At 37.3% G+C, this 21,705-nt stretch overlaps 1 protein-coding gene across 4 annotated transcripts in view; it reads left to right on the top strand.

The window, feature by feature from the left end:
* The window catches only part of irak1 (interleukin-1 receptor-associated kinase 1), a 110,786-nt gene that overhangs the window by 4,554 nt on the left and 84,527 nt on the right, over positions 1-21,705 (top strand). For all 4 annotated transcript variants that reach the window (XM_068653420.1, XM_068653422.1, XM_068653427.1 and 1 more), the window contains exons 5-8: positions 53-232; positions 3,802-3,866; positions 3,946-4,054; positions 4,150-4,271. In XM_068653420.1, the coding sequence (XP_068509521.1) occupies positions 53-232; positions 3,802-3,866; positions 3,946-4,054; positions 4,150-4,271 (476 nt within the window). The remainder of the gene's footprint in view (positions 1-52; positions 233-3,801; positions 3,867-3,945; positions 4,055-4,149; positions 4,272-21,705) is intronic.

Below are 21,705 nucleotides of genomic sequence, written 5' to 3'. Positions count from 1 at the left end.
ATCAACAAATGTTAATGATCACAGATGTATCACCAATCCCTCAATCCTCTAGGGCCCCCCTTTGGTGGCATCTGGTGATGCCAGCTATGGAGTGATGTGCTGGTCCTATGAAGAGGTGCATGCTGGGACTGAGGGGTTTTCGCCAGCCCTGCAGATCGGTGAGGGGGGCTTTGGAGTCGTGTACAGAGCGTCACTAAGGAACACTGACTGTGCAGTCAAAAGACTCAAACAGGTCAGCAAATTACACACATTACACAGTGTTGGGTGGAGTCAACGAACATTATGCGTGGTATAAACAAGTATAAACAAGGGTGCAGATAAGCGTTTTGCCAGTGTACATGAGGACAGCAAATTGAATATTGCCCTACGGCGACGTATCAGGGTTACTTAGCGATTTAAACAAAGACAGATTTCCATTCATTGGCGAGCAATGTGCTGTAACACTCAATAGCAAGTGGTAGGTGCAAGGGACAGCTTGAAGGTCATATCCGTTCTCAACATTGCAACGTGCATTCAAACGTAACCAGGCGGATTATTTCGGCAAATACAAGACTGCACGCAAAAATGGGGGCACCAGATATTTATCAAATTTTAATATAGTGCTCCCTTTCCTATCAAGACTACAAGGCGGAATCTCCGGAGGTCCACTTTAACAAAGACGTCTTGAACAAATAGGCCCTTGACGACTTAATAGGAACACAATGCAGCGATTGAAAGAAAGCAGGGAACTTAATACATTCAAACTGACGGAACGAGGAATACCTGAACACACGGGGTTGGAGAGCTCTGATTGGGCAGTGCAAGGGAACGGGTAAACGAGCACTGGTAGACGCAATAACCGAGACAGACGCATACAAAAGGAACACAAGGAAAACATGAAACAATTCTAAATCAAAACCAAATCAAAGAGAAATCATGACAGTGACTACCTAGCTAGCTAGTTATATTAAAGCTAACTAGTTACTAACTAGCGGGGATCGCTGATGGTGTAGGGCAGTGGTTCTTAACCTGGGTTTGATCGAACCCTAGGGGTTCGGTGAGTCGGTCTCAGGGGTTCGGCAGAGCCTCCACTGAGGAGGTCCGAACAAACCTAAATTATTGTGTAAATTCTGATTTGTCAGTATGTAATTTGTTGTGAGTTCATGCATTGTGTTGAATTTGTTATTTGAACAAGGGGATGTTCATGCACGGCTTATTTTGTGCACCAGTAAAAAACATCGATGTCTTGAATTTCCAAAAAATAATATAATTTTTCACTAAAGAGGGGTTCGGTGAATGCACATATGAAACTGGTGGGGTTCGGTACTTCCAACAAGGTTAAGAACCACTGGTGTAGGGGTACACTCGGCTGTCTTGTGTGGCGGCACCGTGAGTTCGATTCCCACATTGGCTGTGCGTGTGTGAGAGAGAGACAAAAATGTGAGAAAAAAAATTGTTGCTAACTAGCGAGTTATTTATTATATAAAAAATATATATAAAAATATATAATATATTAAAAAAACTTACACATACCTCAAAATGTCACCTCTGACAAGAGCACCTGCCACAGCTCACTTAGCTCTAGGTTCGGATGGGATGAGTTGTTGTGGGAACTAGTTTGCTCTTTATTGGTGAAATATCATACAAGGATGGCCAACCAGTCAGACTAAGAGCCACATTTTTTTTACTGTTACCGCAAAGAGCCACCTCATACACATGGGCACACATGAACATCACCCCATCCCTTCCTCTCTCTCTCTCCCCCTCTCCCTCTCTCACACACACACACACAAACACACACACCTGTGCTCAGCCAAATTTATTGTGTGACATTATCATGTCACACGCCAACATGATAATGACAGAAATTGATCACAGGCCAGTCATTTTCAACAATGAACATTGTGTGCACTGTCTCACACACACACAAACATTTCAAAATAGGCTGCTCCGTTAAAGTTTTGAGTAAATTTACGGATCGATATGGAAGGGAAACATAAGTAAGCAGTACCAATGTGTTAGATCAAACTTTAGTCAGTTCCGATCATTTTATTGGAGATTTTGAGATTGAGAAACGCGATTGTTTACAGAGGGCTCATTGGTTATTGACTAAAGGATGCATACCGCAACCCTAGTCAACCTCAGTTTGTTGCAGTATAGCTTCTATTTTATGCGCCTTTTAATCCGGTGCGCCCTATATATGAAATAATTTCTAAAATATTATTTTACTGGTTCTTTTATCACAAACAAATTATTTAGGTTTCATTACCTGACATGTTTCGGCTATCACTTTCGCCTTCATCAGAGTGTTTCGGCTATCACTTCCACCTTCATCAGAGGACTCTGATGAAGGTGGAAGTGATAGCCGAAACATGTCAGGTAATGAAACCTAAATAATTTGCTTGTGATAAAAGAACCAGTAAAATAATTGACAATTGAAAATAAGATGAACATAGTACAACAATTTCTAAAATAAAAAATTCTATGAGGGTGCGCTTTATAAATCCAGTGCGTCTTATGGTGCGAAAAATACGGTACTATGCATGTTGCTTAGTGCGACTTCTGGCATTTCTGTTAATGTTCGATATTCTGTGTTCAATAGTGTGGCGGTACAGTTGGATGTCTAATACCATTTGTTTTAGTTTGTCATTTTCAGGAGACAAGATTTCAACAATGTCACTGAGGCATTTTTTAACGAACTCCCCTTCATTGAATGGCTTTTTAGCCCGTGCAATGTTCCAAGCCAGTTGATTACGATGCAAGCGTGACAGTCTCTGAGTGCTTCGTAATTTTTGGGAAAAACTGTACCTGTTTTTCTGCCTGACTTTTCAGTGTCCAACTTGTGCTTGCGGAATTCAGTCCCTTTTGGAAAGTCCTTATCGATGTTAGCATAGAGTGAGCTGAAGTGGCGCATAAGGTTTGAAGCTTTGAAATGCGTTAATGCCGTCTGACATATCAGGCAGAATGGCTTGCCATTACGTTCAACAAAAGAATATACACTTTCCCACTCTGTTAAAAACGTCCTGTGTTCATCTTCATATTTTCATTTAGCTGTACATTTTTTCCCTGCCATTTTGAGAGCGAAATTGACACTAATTGTTTACTCGAATGGGTTTGCCCCTCTTACTTTTGCATGCACGTTTGACGAAAATACCATATTGAACTCGAGCACAGCGAACATCCACAAAAAACACCCACAAACACAAATGTTGATATGAACGTAAAAGAGCCGCATGAAACCAGGCAAAGAGCCGCATGCAGCTTGGGAGCCGCGGATTGGCCAGGCCTGTACATACTGCCTTGGATGACTAGTACATCGATGTAGCTTAAATAGCTTTAATACTTGTTGAAAGTTTCTGTTCATTCATGAAACTTGAAATCAATTTTATTGGATTCCTTGACCACAATATGTATACTTTGACAGCAAATGTGTCATTGTAGCAGTAACAGAAGCAAAGACGTGCGCCAGAGTATCTTTGGCAAATTGGTGGCTGTTTTGAAAAAATAAATGTTTCCCATTGAAAGATGTGATCTCATTTGTGTACTTCCATACCGAATAATAATAATAATACATTTTATTTATAGGTCGCTGTACAAACCTAAAATAGCATACACAATTAAATGAAAAAAATAGTATAAAAGCAAAGAAACATTTGGACATTTGTGTCATGACTTGAAGTCAAAGGCCTATTTTTGGGCAAAATCTTTGCTTCTTATTCTAAGGTAACAGTCCACTTAACAATTTACATCCTCTTACAATGTTTGACTTTGATAATGATTTGATCTAATAATTGGATGATGCAAACACAGTCTTGTTGATAGGACTGTGTGCATGACTTCAACATGCTTAAGGAGAGCTTCAACACGGAAGTGGAAAAACTCTCAAAGTGAGTGTCCTCAAGTGCACACGCTTAAAACAACGCATGTGTTCCTGTGCAAAATATGTGATTCCATTTTATGGTTCAGGTTCAGACACCCGAACATTGTGGACCTGCTTGGATTCTGTCAAGGACCAAGTGTTTGTCTCATCTACAGCTACATGGAAAAACGATCACTGGAAGATCAGCTGCACAGCGTAATCCATGCACACACACACACACACACACACACACACACACACACACACACACACACACAAACATGCATAGAGATGTCTGCGTGTGTGTTTAGGTGTCTTCTGCTCTCACATGGGATCTGAGGGTCCGCATTGTTCATGAAGCATCAGCAGCATTGCAGTACCTTCACTTTCCTCCAGAGGAACACACGCCTGTAATCCACGGAGATGTGAAAAGGTTGACACAACACAAAAAAACATAATCATTATTATTGGAAATAATTAATTGCATATCCAGAATAACCAGAAAAATTCACACAACTGTGCTTTATTTATTCTTTAGTCCACTCAGAGTCCTTAATTGAGAATTGAGCGTTATTTTGCCACCGTCATCATAATACAGGGGTTGTGTGATAATTGATAAACTCGAGTAAAAAAAATGTCCATCTGTTTTTATTGTTGTTAGTATTAGAATAGGCCTCTTTGCCACACATGATTAGATAGGTAGCTTGAGCTATGCCCTTATCTTTTCTTGCTTTTCACTGGCCTTCGCTTCTCTTTGCACATACATATGAGTTGATTTCAGTTCAGACTGCGAGGTCACACATTATCACACAGGCTAGGCAGTCGCCCCCTTGTAGGTCAAGAGTACCGTATTGGCCCGAATATAAGATGACCCTATTTATAAGACGACCCCCTCTTTTTCAAGACTCAAGTTTGAAAAAAAGACTTTTTGAACACCAAATTAAATTTTTATACAGAAAATGATTACATCTGAAAGAAATGATAATAACAATATATTCGAGAGAAAAAGCATGTTATTTGGCCTCATTCAAACCATGCAAAAATTGTCTATCACATTTTAATATCTAAACATTTAAATGTGTAAACTAAAGTGCAATCACATTTGTAAATGAATGGCTTCTGGTTTTTGAAATGTAAATAAATAGTGATAAAACAACAAAATTGCAATAACTGCATTAACCATCAAAGTGAAGTCTAACAGTGGACAGTAGTAACAATGAAATGTATATACTCACTTTGTGTCAAAGACGCACACGATCACAGCAACATAGTCAATACCAGCAACCTTTAACTTACCGCTGCACACAAGTGAATGGGTCTCATGTCTAGACCTCAAATGTAAGACGAACCCCACGTTTTCAGTCTTATTTCAATGCAAAAAACATCGTCTTATATTTGGGCCAATACGGTATATACTAAGTAGGACTCCTGGAGGTGGGCATTAGACCTTCTTCTGCAATCTCGCAGAAAAGGCTCCATGGCTCTATCTCGATCTCTATGGCATCCATTAAATGGTTCAATTGGGAATAAGCAGTCTTCTGGTAGTTACTGATAGCATAGTGAGCATTAAAGACAAAAGAGCTGGGAAAATATAACATTATTATAGAATTTTGTGGAATTAATTATTCATACTGTCATTATTAATAATAATGGATAATATGATAACTTTATTAAGTACAAAGTTTATCCAGACTTCCTTTCTTGTTTTGTTTTTTTCTCAAAATCAATTATTTCTGCACTTGAACTGCTTTACTACATTAATACAAACACATCAGTTGAAAACTGGGACAAATTACCAAAACTATCACCATTTACTAGTTTACTATACATAAAGTACATATTGGCAATGGCAAGCATGTGTGAAACAGGCACACTAAATACCTGCCAAGTTCCGAGCTGATGTAAACTTGCACATAACACATACATGCTAAATACATGTGAAGTTTGTATATCTTGTGTTCATCATATACATGACACATTTACCACAGCATTTTATTCAAAGCGTTAATTTCAGAAATATACTCTAGTAATTACATAAGACATTACTTTGGAGGCACGGTAGATCATAAATTTGCTAAATGGCTGCAGAGCTAGTGTGAAAAAATATTTTACGTTTCTTTTGATATCAACGAAAAAAAAACTCCACGCTAGAGACACAACTTACTTGGTCATCACAGAATTGGGGGAAAAAATGGTTTTTAAGAGATATCATGTTTTGCAGCGTATGAATTGTACATCTGGGTCCGCATACTACTGACATAGACCGGCTAAAAACCACACATACACAAATACAGTAAAGCTCGATTCACACAGCAGAGTTATCAGCTCGAATTTAGCCCTGAATCTCCCCTCCCGACAATTGTAGGTCAGCCTCAGTTCTAGTAATGGTTCCAAAAATAATCTTACCAGGTAATCATGCTGCATGTGGTGGCTTCAGGCTGATCATGGCCGCTCGGAATGACGGCCGACCTCAAATAGGGTATATTCAACATGTTGAATTCTTTTTGGCCCAACTTCAGACTGTGCGGTGTCCCACGAGGAAAAAGACTACACACTCTGTTGACAGTGACGCGCAGCCAATCAAAAAGCAATGTGATGAGGTGGCGAGGAAGTGGGATGGAGAATGAAAATAGTCATAGCGCAACAGAAAGTCAGTGCTTGCGCTGTCTCCAGTCCTTTGACCAACGTCTTTTCTTTTTATGACACTTTTTTTTTTTCCGCTAAAAGCAAACCAAAAACTGATGTTTTTTTTTTGTCCGCCATGTTTGTTTACTCGCATTTAAAGGCCTAAAGCGCTTGGTAAAACACTCTCCTAAAACCTAAGGGCAACTTTAGAAGCACTCGTGAAAACCTGAAGTGTTACTGAAAACTAGAAAATGCAATTTCTGGAGAAAGAAGACTTTGAATAACTTCTTGGGGAATGATGCCGAATGATGTTGAAATGAGTTGAATTTCTTGAGAAATGTGGAAAATAGAAGTGTAATACTAAATTTTGGAGAATTTGGTTGAATTTCAAATTTGAATTTTGGAATTTTTGGTAAGTGGGAGGTTGTGGAATAGGTAGGCAAAAGGTGAACAGTTGAAAGTTGGAACGGGTTGAAACGGTTAAAAAATGTAGAAGTTAGAGCAAATCTTGAATCCCCATAGAGAATGAATGGGAATTAAAAGAAAAAGCAACTGCGCAAAAATATTTTGAAATTTGGAACAAAAGGACAAAAAACGGCTTCAGGAGGTTCCCTTTTGGGGTTAAAATGTTGAAATGGGTTTAATCGGACAAAAATTGCAAAAGTTAGCTAAAATGTAGCTATTTAGGGCACTTAATGTTGAAATAAGATCACTTCCGGTTTGATTTGGGTCACTTCCGGTTTGATTAGAGGCAATTGCGCCATAATATTTTGAAATTTGGAACAAAACGAAAAAAAATAGCTTCAGGAGGTTCACTTTTGGGGTTAAAATGTTGAAAGGGGTTCAATCGGACAAAAAATGCAAAAGTTAGCGACTAATGTAGCTATTTAGGCCAGTTAATGTTGAAATAAGGTCACTTCCGGGGTGATTTGGGTCACTTCCGGTCTATTTGGGTCACTTCCGGTTTGATTAGAGGCACTTCCGGTCCAGCCGAGGTCACTTCCGGTTTATTTGGGGTCACTTCCGGTTTAAAAAAGGTGACTTCCGGTTTAAAAAGGTCACTTCCGGTTTGATTTGGGGTCACTTCCGGTTTACCTAAGGTTACTTCCTGTTTACCTAAGGTCACTTGCGGTTTGATATGGGGCACTTCCGGTTCATTCTGGGTTCATTGGGGGCACTTCAGGGTCAATCCAAGATGGCCGCCACACTGGAAGTGGGGGTGAAGGAGGTGAATATGGTAAGCATAAGATAAACAAAGTGAATAAAGTTGGAATGGGTTGAATCGGTTGAAAAATGTCGAAAAAAGAGTAGAAAAACGAAAGTGTAGAGAATTTTTGGTAAGTGGAAAGTTCTGGAATAGGCAGGCAAAGGATGAACAGTTGAATGTTGGAACGGGTTGAATCGGTTAAAAAATGTAGAAGTGAGAGCAAATGTTGAATCCCCATAGAGAATGAATGGGAATTAAAAGAAAAAGCAATTGCCCCAAAATATTTTGAAATTTGGAACAAAACGTAAAAAAACAGCTTCAGGAGGTTCACTTTTGTGGTTAAAATGTCGAAACGGGTTCAATCGGACGAAAAAAGCAAAAGTTAGCGCCTAATGTAGCTATTTAGGGCAGTTAATGTTGAAATAAGTTCACTTCCGGGTAGAAATGGGTCACTTCCGGTCTGTTTGGGTCACTTCCGGTTTGAATAGAGGCACTTCCGGTCTAGCTGAGGTCACTGCCGGTTTATTTGGGGTCACTTCCGGTTTAAGAAGGTTACTTCCGGTTTAAAAAGGTCACTTCCGGTTTGATTTGGGGTCACTTCCGGTTTACCTGAGGTCACTTCCTGTTTACCTAAGGTCACTTCCGGTTTGATTTGGGGCACTTCCGGTTCATTCTAGGTTCATTGGGAGCACTTCAGGGTCAATCCAAGATGGCCGCCACACTGGAAGTGGGGGTCAAGGGTTGAATTGTGAAAGCATAGTGGAAGTGGAGGTGAAGGGGTGATTATGGTAAGGATGAGGTGACCAAAGTGAATAGAGTTGGAATGGGTTGAATCGGTTGAAAAATGTAGAAATTAGAGTGGAAAAACGAAATTTTGTAGAATTTGGTGTGAATTTCAAAATTGAAAATTTTGAAATTTTGGTAATTGGGAAGGTGTGGAATAGGTAGGAAAAAGATGAACAGTTGAAAGTTGGAATGGGTTGAATCGGTCAAAAAATGTAGAAATTAGAGGTGAAAAACGGAATTTTGTGAAATTTTGTCGAAATTTTTAACGTGAAAACGTGAAATTTTTGAATTTGGGAATTTTGGGAATGTCGAGAATCGTTCCGAATGTGGTTTGAATGTGCTGAATGAGGTGAATTTAAAAGGGGAATGACGTAAAAGTGAAATGTCGAATCTGCCATTGAGAATGAATGGGGAAAAATTTGTCGTAAATTTGCGAATTTTGCGAAATCGGAAAATTTTCGGAACGACAAAAATGGAAGCGCTCATCTCGTGAATATTTGGAATACGTCAAAAGTGGAACGGAGTGAATCGGATGAATTATGTGGAAGAAGAAGCGGGACAAAAAAGTGGCGGGAATAAAATAGAAGAACTAGAAAATGCAATTTCTGGAGAAATTGCGTGTGAAGGCGAAGACTTTGAATCACTTCTTGGGGAATGCTGGCGAATTATGCTGAAACGAGTTGAATTACTTGAGAAATGTAGAAAATAGAGGTGAAAAACGGAATTTTGGAGAATTTGGTGGAATTTCAGAATTTTGGAGAATTTGGTTGAGTTTAAAATCTTAAAATGTGGAATTTATGGCAAGTGGAAATTTGGGGAATAGGTAGGAAAAAGATGAAGAGTTGAAAGTTGGAATGAGTTGAATCGGTTGAACAATGTGAAAATTAGAGTAGAAAAACACATTTTTGGAGAATTTGGTTGAATTTCAAATTTCAAAATTTGGAATTTTTTGTAAGGGGAAGTTGTGGAATAGGTAAGCAAAAGATGAAGAGTTGAAAGTTGGAATGGGTTGAATCGGTAGAGAAATGTAGAAATAAGAGTAGAAAAACGAAATTTTGGAGAATTTGGTTGAATTTCAAATTTGGGATTTTTGGTAAGTGGGAAGTTGTGTAATACGTAGGCAAAAGATGAAGAGTTGAAAGTTGGAATGGGTTGAATCGGTTGAAAAATGTACAAATTAGAGTCGAAAAACGAAATTTTGCAGAATTTGGTTGAATTTCAAATTTGGAATTTTTGGTAAGTGGGAAGTTGTGAAATAGGTAAGCAAAAGATGAAAAGTTGAAAATTGGAATGGATTGAATCGGTTGCACAATGTAAAGATTAGAGTAGAAAAACAAAATGTTTGAGAATTTGGTTGAATTTCAAATTTTTAATTTTTAATTTTTGGTAAGTGGGAAGTTGTGGAATAGGTAGGCAAAAGATGAAGAGTTGAAAGTTGGAATGGGTTGAATCGGTTGAACAATGTAGAAATTACAGTAGAAAAACGAAATTTTTGAGATTTTGGTTGAATTTCAAATTTGGAATTTTTGGTAAGTCGGAAGTTGTGGAATAGGTAGGCAAAAGATGAAGAGTTGAAAGTTGGAATGGGTTGAATCGGTTGAACAATGTAGAAATTAGAGTAGAAAAACAAAATGTTGGAGAATTTGGTTGAATTTCAAATATGGAATTTTTGGTAAGTGGGAAGTTGTGGAATAGGTAGGCAAAAGATGAAGAGTTGAAAGTTGGAATGGGTTGAATCGGTTGAACAATGTAGAAATTAGATTAGAAAAACGAAATTTTGGAGAATTTGGTTGAATTTCAAATTTGGAATTTTTGGTAAACGGGAAGTTGTGGAATAGGTAGGCAAAACATGAACAGTTGAAAGTTGGAATGAGTTGAATCGGTTAAAAAATGTAGAAATTAGATTAGAAAAACAAAATTTTTGAGAATTTGGTTGAATTCCAAATTTGGAATTTTTGGTAAGTCGGAAGTTGTGGAATAGGTAGGCAAAAGATGAAGAGTTGAAAGTTGGAATGGGTTGAATCGGTTGAACAATGTAGAAATTAGAGTAGAAAAACAAAATGTTGGAGAATTTGGTTGAATTTCAAATATGGAATTTTTGGTAAGTGGGAAGTTGTGGAATAGGTAGGCAAAAGATGAAGAGTTGAAAGTTGGAATGGGTTGAATCGGTTGAACAATGTAGAAATTAGATTAGAAAAACGAAATTTTGGAGAATTTGGTTGAATTTCAAATTTGGAATTTTTGGTAAACGGGAAGTTGTGGAATAGGTAGGCAAAACATGAACAGTTGAAAGTTGGAATGAGTTGAATCGGTTAAAAAATGTAGAAATTAGAGTAGAAAAACAAAATGTTGGAGAATTTGGTTGAATTTCAAATATGGAATTTTTTGTAAGTGGGAAGTTGTGGAATAGGTAGGCAAAACATGAACAGTTGAAAGTTGGAATGAGTTGAATCGGTTGAAAAATGTAGAAATTAGAGTAGAAAAACAAAATTTTTGAGAATTTGGTTGAATTCCAAATTTGAAAATTTGGAATTTTTCATAAGTTGGAAGTTGTGGAATAGTTAGAAAAAGATGAACAGTTGAAAGTTGGAATGGGTTGAATCGGTTGAAAAACGTAAAAGTTAGAGTGGAAAAACGAAATTTTGGAGAATTTGGTTGAATTTCAAATTTGGAATTTTTGGTAAGTGGGAAGTTGTGGAATAGGTAGGCAAAAGATGAACAGTTGAAAGTTGGAATGAGTTGAATCGGTTGAACAATGTAGAAAAAAGTGGAATGATGTAAATGTGAAATGTCGAATCTGCCATTAAGAATGAATGGGGAAAAATTTGTCGTAAGTTCGCGAATTTTGCGAAATCGGAAAATTTTCGGAACGAGAAAAATGGAAGCGCTCATCTCGTGAATATTTGGAACACGTCAAAAGTGGAACGGAGTGAATCGGATGAACTATGTGGAAGAAGAAGCGGGACAAAAAAGTGTGGAGAATAAAATAGAAGAATAATAATAACTAGAAAATGCAATTTCTGGAGAAATTGCGTGTGAAGGCGAAGACTTTGAATCACTTCTTGGGGAATGATGCCGAATGATGTTGAAATGAGTTGAATTTCTTGAGAAATGTGGAAAATAGAAGTGTAATACTAAATTTTTGAGAATATGGTTGAATTTCAAATTTGATTTTTGGAATTTTTGGTAAGTGGAAAGTTGTGGAATAGGCAGGCAAAGGATGAACAGTTGAATGTTGGAACGGGTTGAATCGGTTAAAAAATGTAGAAGTGAGAGCAAATATTGAATCCCCATAGAGAATGAATGGGAATTAAAAGAAAAAGCAATTGCGCCAAAATATTTTGAAATTTGGAACAAAACGTAAAAAAACAGCTTCAGGAGGTTCACTTTTGGGGTTAAAATGTTGAAACGGGTTCAATCGGACAAAAAATGCAAAAGTTAGCGCCTAATGTAGCTATTTATGGCAGTTAATGTTGAAATAAGTTCACTTCCGGGTTGATTTGGGTCACTTCCGGTCTATTTGGGTCACCTCCGGTCTGATTAGAGGCACTTCCGGTCCAGCTGAGGTCACTTCCGGTTTATTTGGGGTCACTTCCGGTTTAAAAAGGTCACTTCCGGTTTAAAAAGGTCACTTCCGGTTTGATTTGGGGTCACTTCCGGTTTACCTGAGGTCACTTCCTGTTTACCTAAGGTCACTTCCGGTTTGATTTGGGCCACTTCCGGTTCATTCTAGGTTCATTGGGAGCACTTCAGGGTCAATCCAAGATGGCCGCCACACTGGAAGTGGGGGTCAAGGGTCGAATTTTGTAAGCATAGTGGAAGTGGGGGTGAAGGGGGTGAATATGGTAAGGATGAGGTGACCAAAGTGAATAAAGTTGGAATGGGTTGAATCGGTTGAAAAATGTAGAAATTAGAGTAGAAAAACCAAATTTTGTAGAATTTGGTTGAATTTCAAAATTGAAAATTTGGAAATTTTGGTAAGTGGGAAGGTGTGGAATAGGTAGGCAAAAGATGAACAGTTGAAAGTTGGAATGGGTTGAATCGGTTGAAAAACGTAGAAGTTAGAGTAGAAAAACGAAATTTTGGAGAATTTGGTTGAATTTCAAATTTGAAATTTTGGAATTTTTGATAGGTGAGAAGTTGTGGAATAGGCAGGCAAAAGATGAACAGTTGAAAGTTGGAATGGGTTGAATCGGTTGAAAAATGTAGAAATTAGAGTAGAAAAACGAAATTACGAAGAATTTGGTTGAATTTCAAATTTGAAAATTTGGAATTTTTTTGTAAGTGGGAAGTTGTGGAATAGGTAGGCAAAAGATGAACAGTTGGAAGTTGGAACGGGTTCAATCGGTCGAAAAATGTAGAAATTAGAGGTGAAAAACGAAATTTCGTGAAATTTTGTCGGAATTTTTAACGTGAAAACGTGAAATTTTTGAATTTGGGAATTTTGGGAATGTCGAGAATCATTCCGAATGTGGTTTGAATGTGCTGAATGAGGTGAATTTAAAAGGGGAATGACGTAAATGTGAAATGTAGAATCTGCCATTGAGAATGAATGGGGAAAAATTTGTCGTAAATTCGCGAATTTTGCGAAATCGGAAAATTTTCGGAACGAGAAAAATGGAAGCACTCATCTCGTGAATATTTGGAATACGTCAAAAGTGGAACGGAGTGAATCGGATGAATTATGTGGAAGAAGAAGCGGGACAAAAAAGTGGCGGGAATAAAATAGAAGAATAATAATAACTAGAAAATGCAATTTCTGGAGAAATTGCGTGTGAAGGCGAAGACTTTGAATCACTTCTTTGGGAATGATGCCGAATGATGTTGAAACGAGTTGAATTTCTTGAGAAATGTGGAAAATAGAAGTGTAATACTAAATTTTGGAGAATTTGGTTGAATTTCAAATTTGAAGTTTGGAATTTTTGGTAAGTGGGAGGTTGTGGAATAGGTAGGGAAAAGATGAACAGTTGAATATTGGAACGGGTTGAATTGGTTTAAAAAATGTAGAAGTTAGAGAAAATGTTGAATCCCCATAGAGAATGAATGGGAATGAAAAGAAAAAATAATAATTAAAATTTGGAACAAAACGAAAAAAAACAGCTTCAGGAAGTTCACTTTTGGGGTTAAAATGTTGAAACGGGTTCAATCGGACAAAAAATGCAAAAGTTAGTGACTAATGTAGCTATTTAGGGCAGTTAATGTTGAAATAAGTTCACTTCCGGGTTGATTTGGGTCACTTCCGGTCTATTTGGGTCACTTCCGGTTTGATTAGAGGCACTTCCGGTCTAGCTGAGGTCACTTCCGGTTTATTTGGGGTCACTTCCGGTTTAAAAAGGTCACTTCCGGTTTAAAAAGGTCACTTCCGGTTTGATTTGGGGTCACTTCCGGTTTACCTAAGGTCACTTCCTGTTTACCTAAGGTCACTTCCGGTTCGATTTGGGGCACTTCCGGTTCATTCTAGGGTCATTGGGAGCACTTCAGGGTCAATCCAAGATGGCCGCCACACTGGAAGTGGGGGTCAAGGGTTGAATTTTGTAAGCATAGTGGAAGTGGGGGTGAAGGTGGTGAATATGGTAAGGATGAGGTGACCAAAGTGAATAAAGTTGGAATGGGTTGAATCGGTTGAAAAATGTAGAAATTAGAGTAGAAAAACCAAATTTTGTAGAATTTGGTTGAATTTCAAAATTGAAAATTTGGAAATTTTGGTAAGTGGGAAGGTGTGGAATAGGTAGGCAAAAGATGAACAGTTGAAAGTTGGAATGGGTTGAATCGGTTGAAAAACGTAGAAGTTAGAGTAGAAAAACGAAATTTTGGAGAATTTGGTTGAATTTCAAATTTGAAATTTTGGAATTTTTGGTAGGTGAGAAGTTGTGGAATAGGCAGGCAAAAGATGAACAGTTGAAAGTTGGAATGGGTTGAATCGGTTGAAAAATGTAGAAGTTAGAGTAGAAAAACGAAATTACGAAGAATTTGGTTGAATTTCAAATTTGAAAATTTGGAATTTTTTTGTAAGTGGGAAGTTGTGGAATAGGTAGGCAAAAGATGAACAGTTGGAAGTTGGAACGGGTTGAATCGGTCGAAAAATGTAGAAATTAGAGGTGAAAAACGAAATTTCGTGAAATTTTGTCGGAATTTTTAACGAGAAAACGTGAAATTTTTGAATTTGGGAATTTTGGGAATGTCGAGAATCATTCCGAATGTGGTTTGAATGTGCTGAATGAGGTGAATGTAAAAGGGGAATGACGTAAATGTGAAATGTCGAATCTGCCATTGAGAATGAATGGGGAAAAATTTGTCGTAAATTCGCGAATTTTGCGAAATCGGAAAATTTTCGGAACGAGAAAAATGGAAGCGCTCATCTCGTGAATATTTGGAATACGTCAAAAGTGGAACGGAGTGAATCGGATGAATTATGTGGAAGAAGAAGCGGGACAAAAAAGTGGCGGGAATAAAATAGAAGAATAATAATAATAACTAGAAAATGCAATTTCTGGAGAAATTGCGTGTGAAGGCGAAGACTTTGAATCACTTCTTGGGGAATGATGGCGAATGATGTTGAAATGAGTTGAATTTCTTGAGAAATGTGGAAAATAGAAGTGTAATACTAAATTTTGGAGAATTTGGTTGAATTTCAAATTTGAAGTTTGGAATTTGTGGTAAGTGGGAGGTTGTGGAATAGGTAGGCAAAAGATGAACAGTTGAATGTTGGAACGGGTTGAATCGGTTAAAAAATGTAGACGTGAGAGCAAATGTTGAATCTCCATAGAGAATGAATGGGAATTAAAAGAAAAAGCAATTGCGCCAAAATATTTTGAAATTTGGAACAAAACGTAAAAAAACAGCTTCAGGAGGTTCACTTTTGGGGTTAAAATGTTGAAACGGGTTCAATCGGACAAAAAATGCAAAAGTTAGCGCCTAATGTAGCTATTTATGGCAGTTAATGTTGAAATAAGTTCACTTCCGGGTTGATTTGGGTCACTTCCGGTCCATTTGGGTCACTTCCGGTCTGATTAGAGGCACTTCCGGTCCAGCTGAGGTCACTTCCGGTTTATTTGGGGTCACTTCCGGTTTAAAAAGGTCACTTCCGGTTTAAAAAGGTCACTTCCGGTTTGATTTGGGGTCACTTCCGGTTTACCTGAGGTCACTTCCTGTTTACCTAAGGTCACTTCCGGTTTGATTTGGGCCACTTCCGGTTCATTCTAGGTTCATTGGGAGCACTTCAGGGTCAATCCAAGATGGCCGCCACACTGGAAGTGGGGGTCAAGGGTTGAATTTTGTAAGCATAGTGGAAGTGGGGGTGAAGGGGGTGAATATGGTAAGGATGAGGTGACCAAAGTGAATAAAGTTGGAATGGGTTGAATCGGTTGAAAAATGTAGAAATTAGAGTAGAAAAACCAAATTTTGTAGAATTTGGTTGAATTTCAAAATTGAAAATTTGGAAATTTTGGTAAGTGGGAAGGTGTGGAATAGGTAGGCAAAAGATGAACAGTTGAAAGTTGGAATGGGTTGAATCGGTTGAAAAACGTAGAAGTTAGAGTAGAAAAACGAAATTTTGGAGAATTTGGTTGAATTTCAAATTTGAAATTTTGGAATTTTTGAAAGGTGAGAAGTTGTGGAATAGGCAGGCAAAAGATGAACAGTTGAAAGTTGGAATGGGTTGAATCGGTTGAAAAATGTAGAAATTAGAGTAGAAAAACGAAATTACGAAGAATTTGGTTGAATTCCAAATTTGAAAATTTGGAATTTTTTTGTAAGTGGGAAGTTGTGGAATAGGTAGGCAAAAGATGAACAGTTGGAAGTTGGAACGGGTTGAATCGGTCGAAAAATGTAGAAATTAGAGGTGAAAAACGAAATTTCGTGAAATTTTGTCGGAATTTTTAACGTGAAAACGTGAAATTTTTGAATTTGGGAATTTTGGGAATGTCGAGAATCATTCCGAATGTGGTTTGAATGTGCTGAATGAGGTGAATTTAAAAGGGGAATGACGTAAATGTGAAATGTCGAATCTGCCATTGAGAATGAATGGGGAAAAATTTGTCGTAAATTCGCGAATTTTGCGAAATCGGAAAATTTTCGGAACGAGAAAAATGGAAGCGCTCATCTCGTGAATATTTGGAATACATCAAAAGTGGAACGGAGTGAATCGGATGAACTATGTGGAAGAAGAAGCGGGACAAAAAAGTGTGGAGAATAAAATAGAAGAATAATAATAATAATAATAATAATAATAGAGAATGGTGTAGAATAACATATGTGTGAAGGCCATCGCCTTCACACAACTAGAAAATGCAATTTCTGGAGAAATTGCGTGTGAAGGCGAAGACTTTGAATCACTTCTTGGGGAATGATGGCGAATGATGTTGAAATGAGTTGAATTTCTTGAGAAATGTGGAAAATAGAAGTGTAATACTAAATTTTGGAGAATTTGGTTGAATTTCAAATTTGAAGTTTGGAATTTGTGGTAAGTGGGAGGTTGTGGAATAGGTAGGCAAAAGATGAACAGTTGAATGTTGGAACGGGTTGAATCGGTTAAAAAATGTAGACGTGAGAGCAAATGTTGAATCTCCATAGAGAATGAATGGGAATCAAAAGAAAAAGCAATTGCGCCAAAATATTTTGAAATTTGGAACAAAACGAAAATAAATAGCTTCAGGAGGTTCACTTTTGGAGTTAAAATGTTGAAATGGGTTCAATCGGACAAAAAATGCAAAAGTTAGCGACTAATGTAGCTATTTAGGGCAGTTAATGTTGAAATAAGGTCACTTCCGGGGTGATTTGGGTCACTTCCGGTCTATTTGGGTCACTTCCGGTTTGAGTAGAGGCACTTCCGGTCTAGCCGAGGTCACTTCCGGTTTATTTGGGGTCACTTCCGGTTTAAAAAAGTCACTTCCGGTTTAAAAAGGTCACTTCCGGTTTGATTTGGGGTCACTTCCGGTTTACCTAAGGTCACTTCCTGTTTACCTAAGGTCACTTGCGGTTTGATATGGGGCACTTCCGGTACATTCTGGGTTCATTGGGGGCACTTCCGGGTCAATCCAAGATGGCCGCCACACTGGAAGTGTGGGTGAAGGAGGTGAATATGGTAAGCATAAGGTAAACAAAGTGAATAAAGTTGGAATGGGTTGAATCGGTTGAAAAATGTGGAAAAAAGAGTAGAAAAACGAAATTGTAGAGAATTTTTGGTAAGTGGAAAGTTGTGGAATAGGCAGGCAAAGGATGAACAGTTGAATGTTGGAACGGGTTGAATCGGTTAAAAAATGTAGAAGTGAGAGCAAATGTTGAATCCCCATAGAGAATGAATGGGAATTAAAAGAAAAAGCAATTGCGCCAAAATATTTTGAAATTTGGAACAAAACGTAAAAAAACAGCTTCAGGAGGTTCGCTTTTGGGGTTAAAATGTTGAAACGGGTTCAATCGGACAAAAAATGCAAAAGTTAGCGCCTAATGTAGCTATTTATGGCAGTTAATGTTGAAATAAGTTCACTTCCGGGTTGATTTGGGTCATTACGGTCTATTTGGGTCACTTCCGGTCTGATTAGAGGCACTTCCGGTCTAGCTGAGGTCACTTCCGGTTTATTTGGGGTCACTTCCGGTTTAAAAAGGTCACTTCCGGTTTAAAAAGGTCACTTCCGGTTTGATTTGGGGTCACTTCCGGTTTACCTGAGGTCACTTCCTGTTTACCTAAGGTCACTTCCGGTTTTATTTGGGGCACTTCCGGTTCATTCTAGGTTCATTGGGAGCACTTCAGGGTCAATCCAAGATGGCCGCCATACTGGAAGTGGGGGTCAAGGGTTGAATTGTGTAAGCATAGTGGAAGTGGGGGTGAAGGGGTGAATATGGTAAGGATGAGGTGACCAAAGTGAATAAAGTTGGAATGGGTTGAATCGGTTGAAAAATGTAGAAATTAGAGTGGAAAAACGAAATTTTGTAGAATTTGGTGTGAATTTCAAAATTGAAAATTTGGAAATTTTGGTAAGTGGGAAGGTGTGGAATAGGTAGGAAAAAGATGAACAGTTGAAAGTTGGAATGGGTTGAATCGGTCAAAAATTGTAGAAATTAGAGGTGAAAAACGGAATTTTGTGAAATTTTGTCGAAATTTTTAACGTGAAAACGTGAAATTTTTGAATTTGGGAATTTTGGGAATGTCGAGAATCATTCCGAATGTGGTTTGAATGTGCTGAATGAGGTGAATTTAAAAGGGGAATGACGTAAATGTGAAATGTCGAATCTGCCATTGAGAATGAATGGGGAAAAATTTGTCGTAAATTCGCGAATTTTGCGAAATCGGAAAATTTTCGGAACGAGAAAAATGGAAGCGCTCATCTCGTGAATATTTGGAATACGTCAAAAGTGGAACGGAGTGAATCGGATGAATTATGTGGAAGAAGAAGCGGGACAAAAAAGTGTGGAGAATAAAATATAATAATAATAATAACTAGAAAATGCAATTTCTGGAGAAATTGCGTGTGAAGGCGAAGACTTTGAATCACTTCTTGGCGAATGCTGGCGAATTATGCTGAAACGAGTTGAATTACTTGAGAAATGTAGAAAATAGAAGTGAAAAACGGAATTTTGGAGAATTTGGTGGAATTTCAGAATTTTGGAGAATTTGGTTGAGTTTAAAAATCTTAAAATGTGGAATTTATGGCAAGTGGAAATTTGGGGAATAGGTAGGAAAAAGATGAAGAGTTGAAAGTTGGAATGAGTTGAATCGGTTGAACAATGTGAAAATTAGAGTAGAAAAACACATTTTTGGAGAATTTGGTTGAATTTCAAATTTCAAAATTTGGAATTTTTTGTAAGGGGAAGTTGTGGAATAGGTAAGCAAAAGATGAAGAGTTGAAAGTTGGAATGGGTTGAATCGGTAGAGAAATGTAGAAATGAGAGTAGAAAAACGAAATTTTGGAGAATTTGGTTGAATTTCAAATTTGGGATTTTTGGTAAGTGGGAAGTTGTGTAATACGTAGGCAAAAGATGAAGAGTTGAAAGTTGGAATGGGTTGAATCGGTTGAAAAATGTACAAATTAGAGTCGAAAAACGAAATTTTGCAGAATTTGGTTGAATTTCAAATTTGGAATTTTTGGTAAGTGGGAAGTTGTGAAATAGGTAAGCAAAAGATGAAAAGTTGAAAGTTGGAATGGATTGAATCGGTTGCACAATGTAAAGATTAGAGTAGAAAAACAAAATGTTTGAGAATTTGGTTGAATTTCAAATTTTTAATTTTTGGTAAGTGGGAAATTGTGGAATAGGTAGGCAAAAGATGAAGAGTTGAAAGTTGGAATGGGTTGAATCGGTTGAACAATGTAGAAATTACAGTAGAAAAACGAAATTTTGGAGATTTTGGTTGAATTTCAAATTTGGAATTTTTGGTAAGTCGGAAGTTGTGGAATAGGTAGGCCAAAGATGAAGAGTTGAAAGTTGGAATGGGTTGAATCGGTTGAACAATGTAGAAATTAGAGTAGAAAAACAAAATGTTGGAGAATTTGGTTGAATTTCAAATATGGAATTTTTGGTAAGTGGGAAGTTGTGGAATAGGTAGGCAAAAGATGAAGAGTTGAAAGTTGGAATGGGTTGAATCGGTTGAACAATGTAGAAATTAGATTAGAAAAACGAAATTTTGGAGAATTTGGTTGAATTTCAAATTTGGAATTTTTGGTAAACGGGAAGTTGTGGAATAGGTAGGCAAAACATGAACAGTTGAAAGTTGGAATGAGTTGAATCGGTTAAAAAATGTAGAAATTAGAGTAGAAAAACAAAATTTTTGAGAATTTGGTTGAATTCCAAATTTGGAATTTTTGGTAAGTCGGAAGTTGTGGAATAGGTAGGCAAAAGATGAAGAGTTGAAAGTTGGAATGGGTTGAATCGGTTGAACAATGTAGAAATTAGAGTAGAAAAACAAAATGTTGGAGAATTTGGTTGAATTTCAAATATGGAATTTTTGGTAAGTGGGAAGTTGTGGAATAGGTAGGCAAAAGATGAAGAGTTGAAAGTTGGAATGAGTTGAATCGGTTGAACAATGTGAAAATTAGAGTAGAAAAACACATTTTTGGAGAATTTGGTTGAATTTCAAAATTGGGAATTTTTTGTAAGGGGAAGTTGTGGAATAGGTAAGCAAAAGATGAAGAGTTGAAAGTTGGAATGGGTTGAATCGGTAGAGAAATGTAGAAATGAGAGTAGAAAAACGAAATTTTGGAGAATTTGGTTGAATTTCAAATTTGGGATTTTTGGTAAGTGGGAAGTTGTGTAATACGTAGGCAAAAGATGAAGAGTTGAAAGTTGGAATGGGTTGAATCGGTTGAAAAATGTACAAATTAGAGTCGAAAAACGAAATTTTGCAGAATTTGGTTGAATTTCAAATTTGGAATTTTTGGTAAGTGGGAAGTTGTGAAATAGGTAAGCAAAAGATGAAAAGTTGAAAGTTGGAATGGATTGAATCGGTTGCACAATGTAAAGATTAGAGTAGAAAAACAAAATGTTTGAGAATTTGGTTGAATTTCAAATTTTTAATTTTTAATTTTTGGTAAGTGGGAAATTGTGGAATAGGTAGGCAAAAGATGAAGAGTTGAAAGTTGGAATGGGTTGAATCGGTTGAACAATGTAGAAATTACAGTAGAAAAACGAAATTTTGGAGATTTTGGTTGAATTTCAAATTTGGAATTTTTGGTAAGTCGGAAGTTGTGGAATAGGTAGGCCAAAGATGAAGAGTTGAAAGTTGGAATGGGTTGAATCGGTTGAACAATGTAGAAATTAGAGTAGAAAAACAAAATGTTGGAGAATTTGGTTGAATTTCAAATATGGAATTTTTGGTAAGTGGGAAGTTGTGGAATAGGTAGGCAAAAGATGAAGAGTTGAAAGTTGGAATGGGTTGAATCGGTTGAACAATGTAGAAATTAGATTAGAAAAACGAAATTTTGGAGAATTTGGTTGAATTTCAAATTTGGAATTTTTGGTAAACGGGAAGTTGTGGAATAGGTAGGCAAAACATGAACAGTTGAAAGTTGGAATGAGTTGAATCGGTTAAAAAATGTAGAAATTAGAGTAGAAAAACAAGATTTTTGAGAATTTGGTTGAATTCCAAATTTGGAATTTTTGGTAAGTCGGAAGTTGTGGAATAGGTAGGAAAAAGATGAAGAGTTGAAAGTTGGAATGGGTTGAATCGGTTGAACAATGTAGAAATTAGAGTAGAAAAACAAAATGTTGGAGAATTTGGTTGAATTTCAAATATGGAATTTTTGGTAAGTGGGAAGTT

This window comes from Syngnathus scovelli, chromosome 2, assembly GCF_024217435.2.
Source record: "Syngnathus scovelli strain Florida chromosome 2, RoL_Ssco_1.2, whole genome shotgun sequence".
Lineage (NCBI taxonomy): Eukaryota > Metazoa > Chordata > Actinopteri > Syngnathiformes > Syngnathidae > Syngnathus > Syngnathus scovelli.
This window is presented reverse-complemented; position numbering and strand designations above follow the sequence as displayed.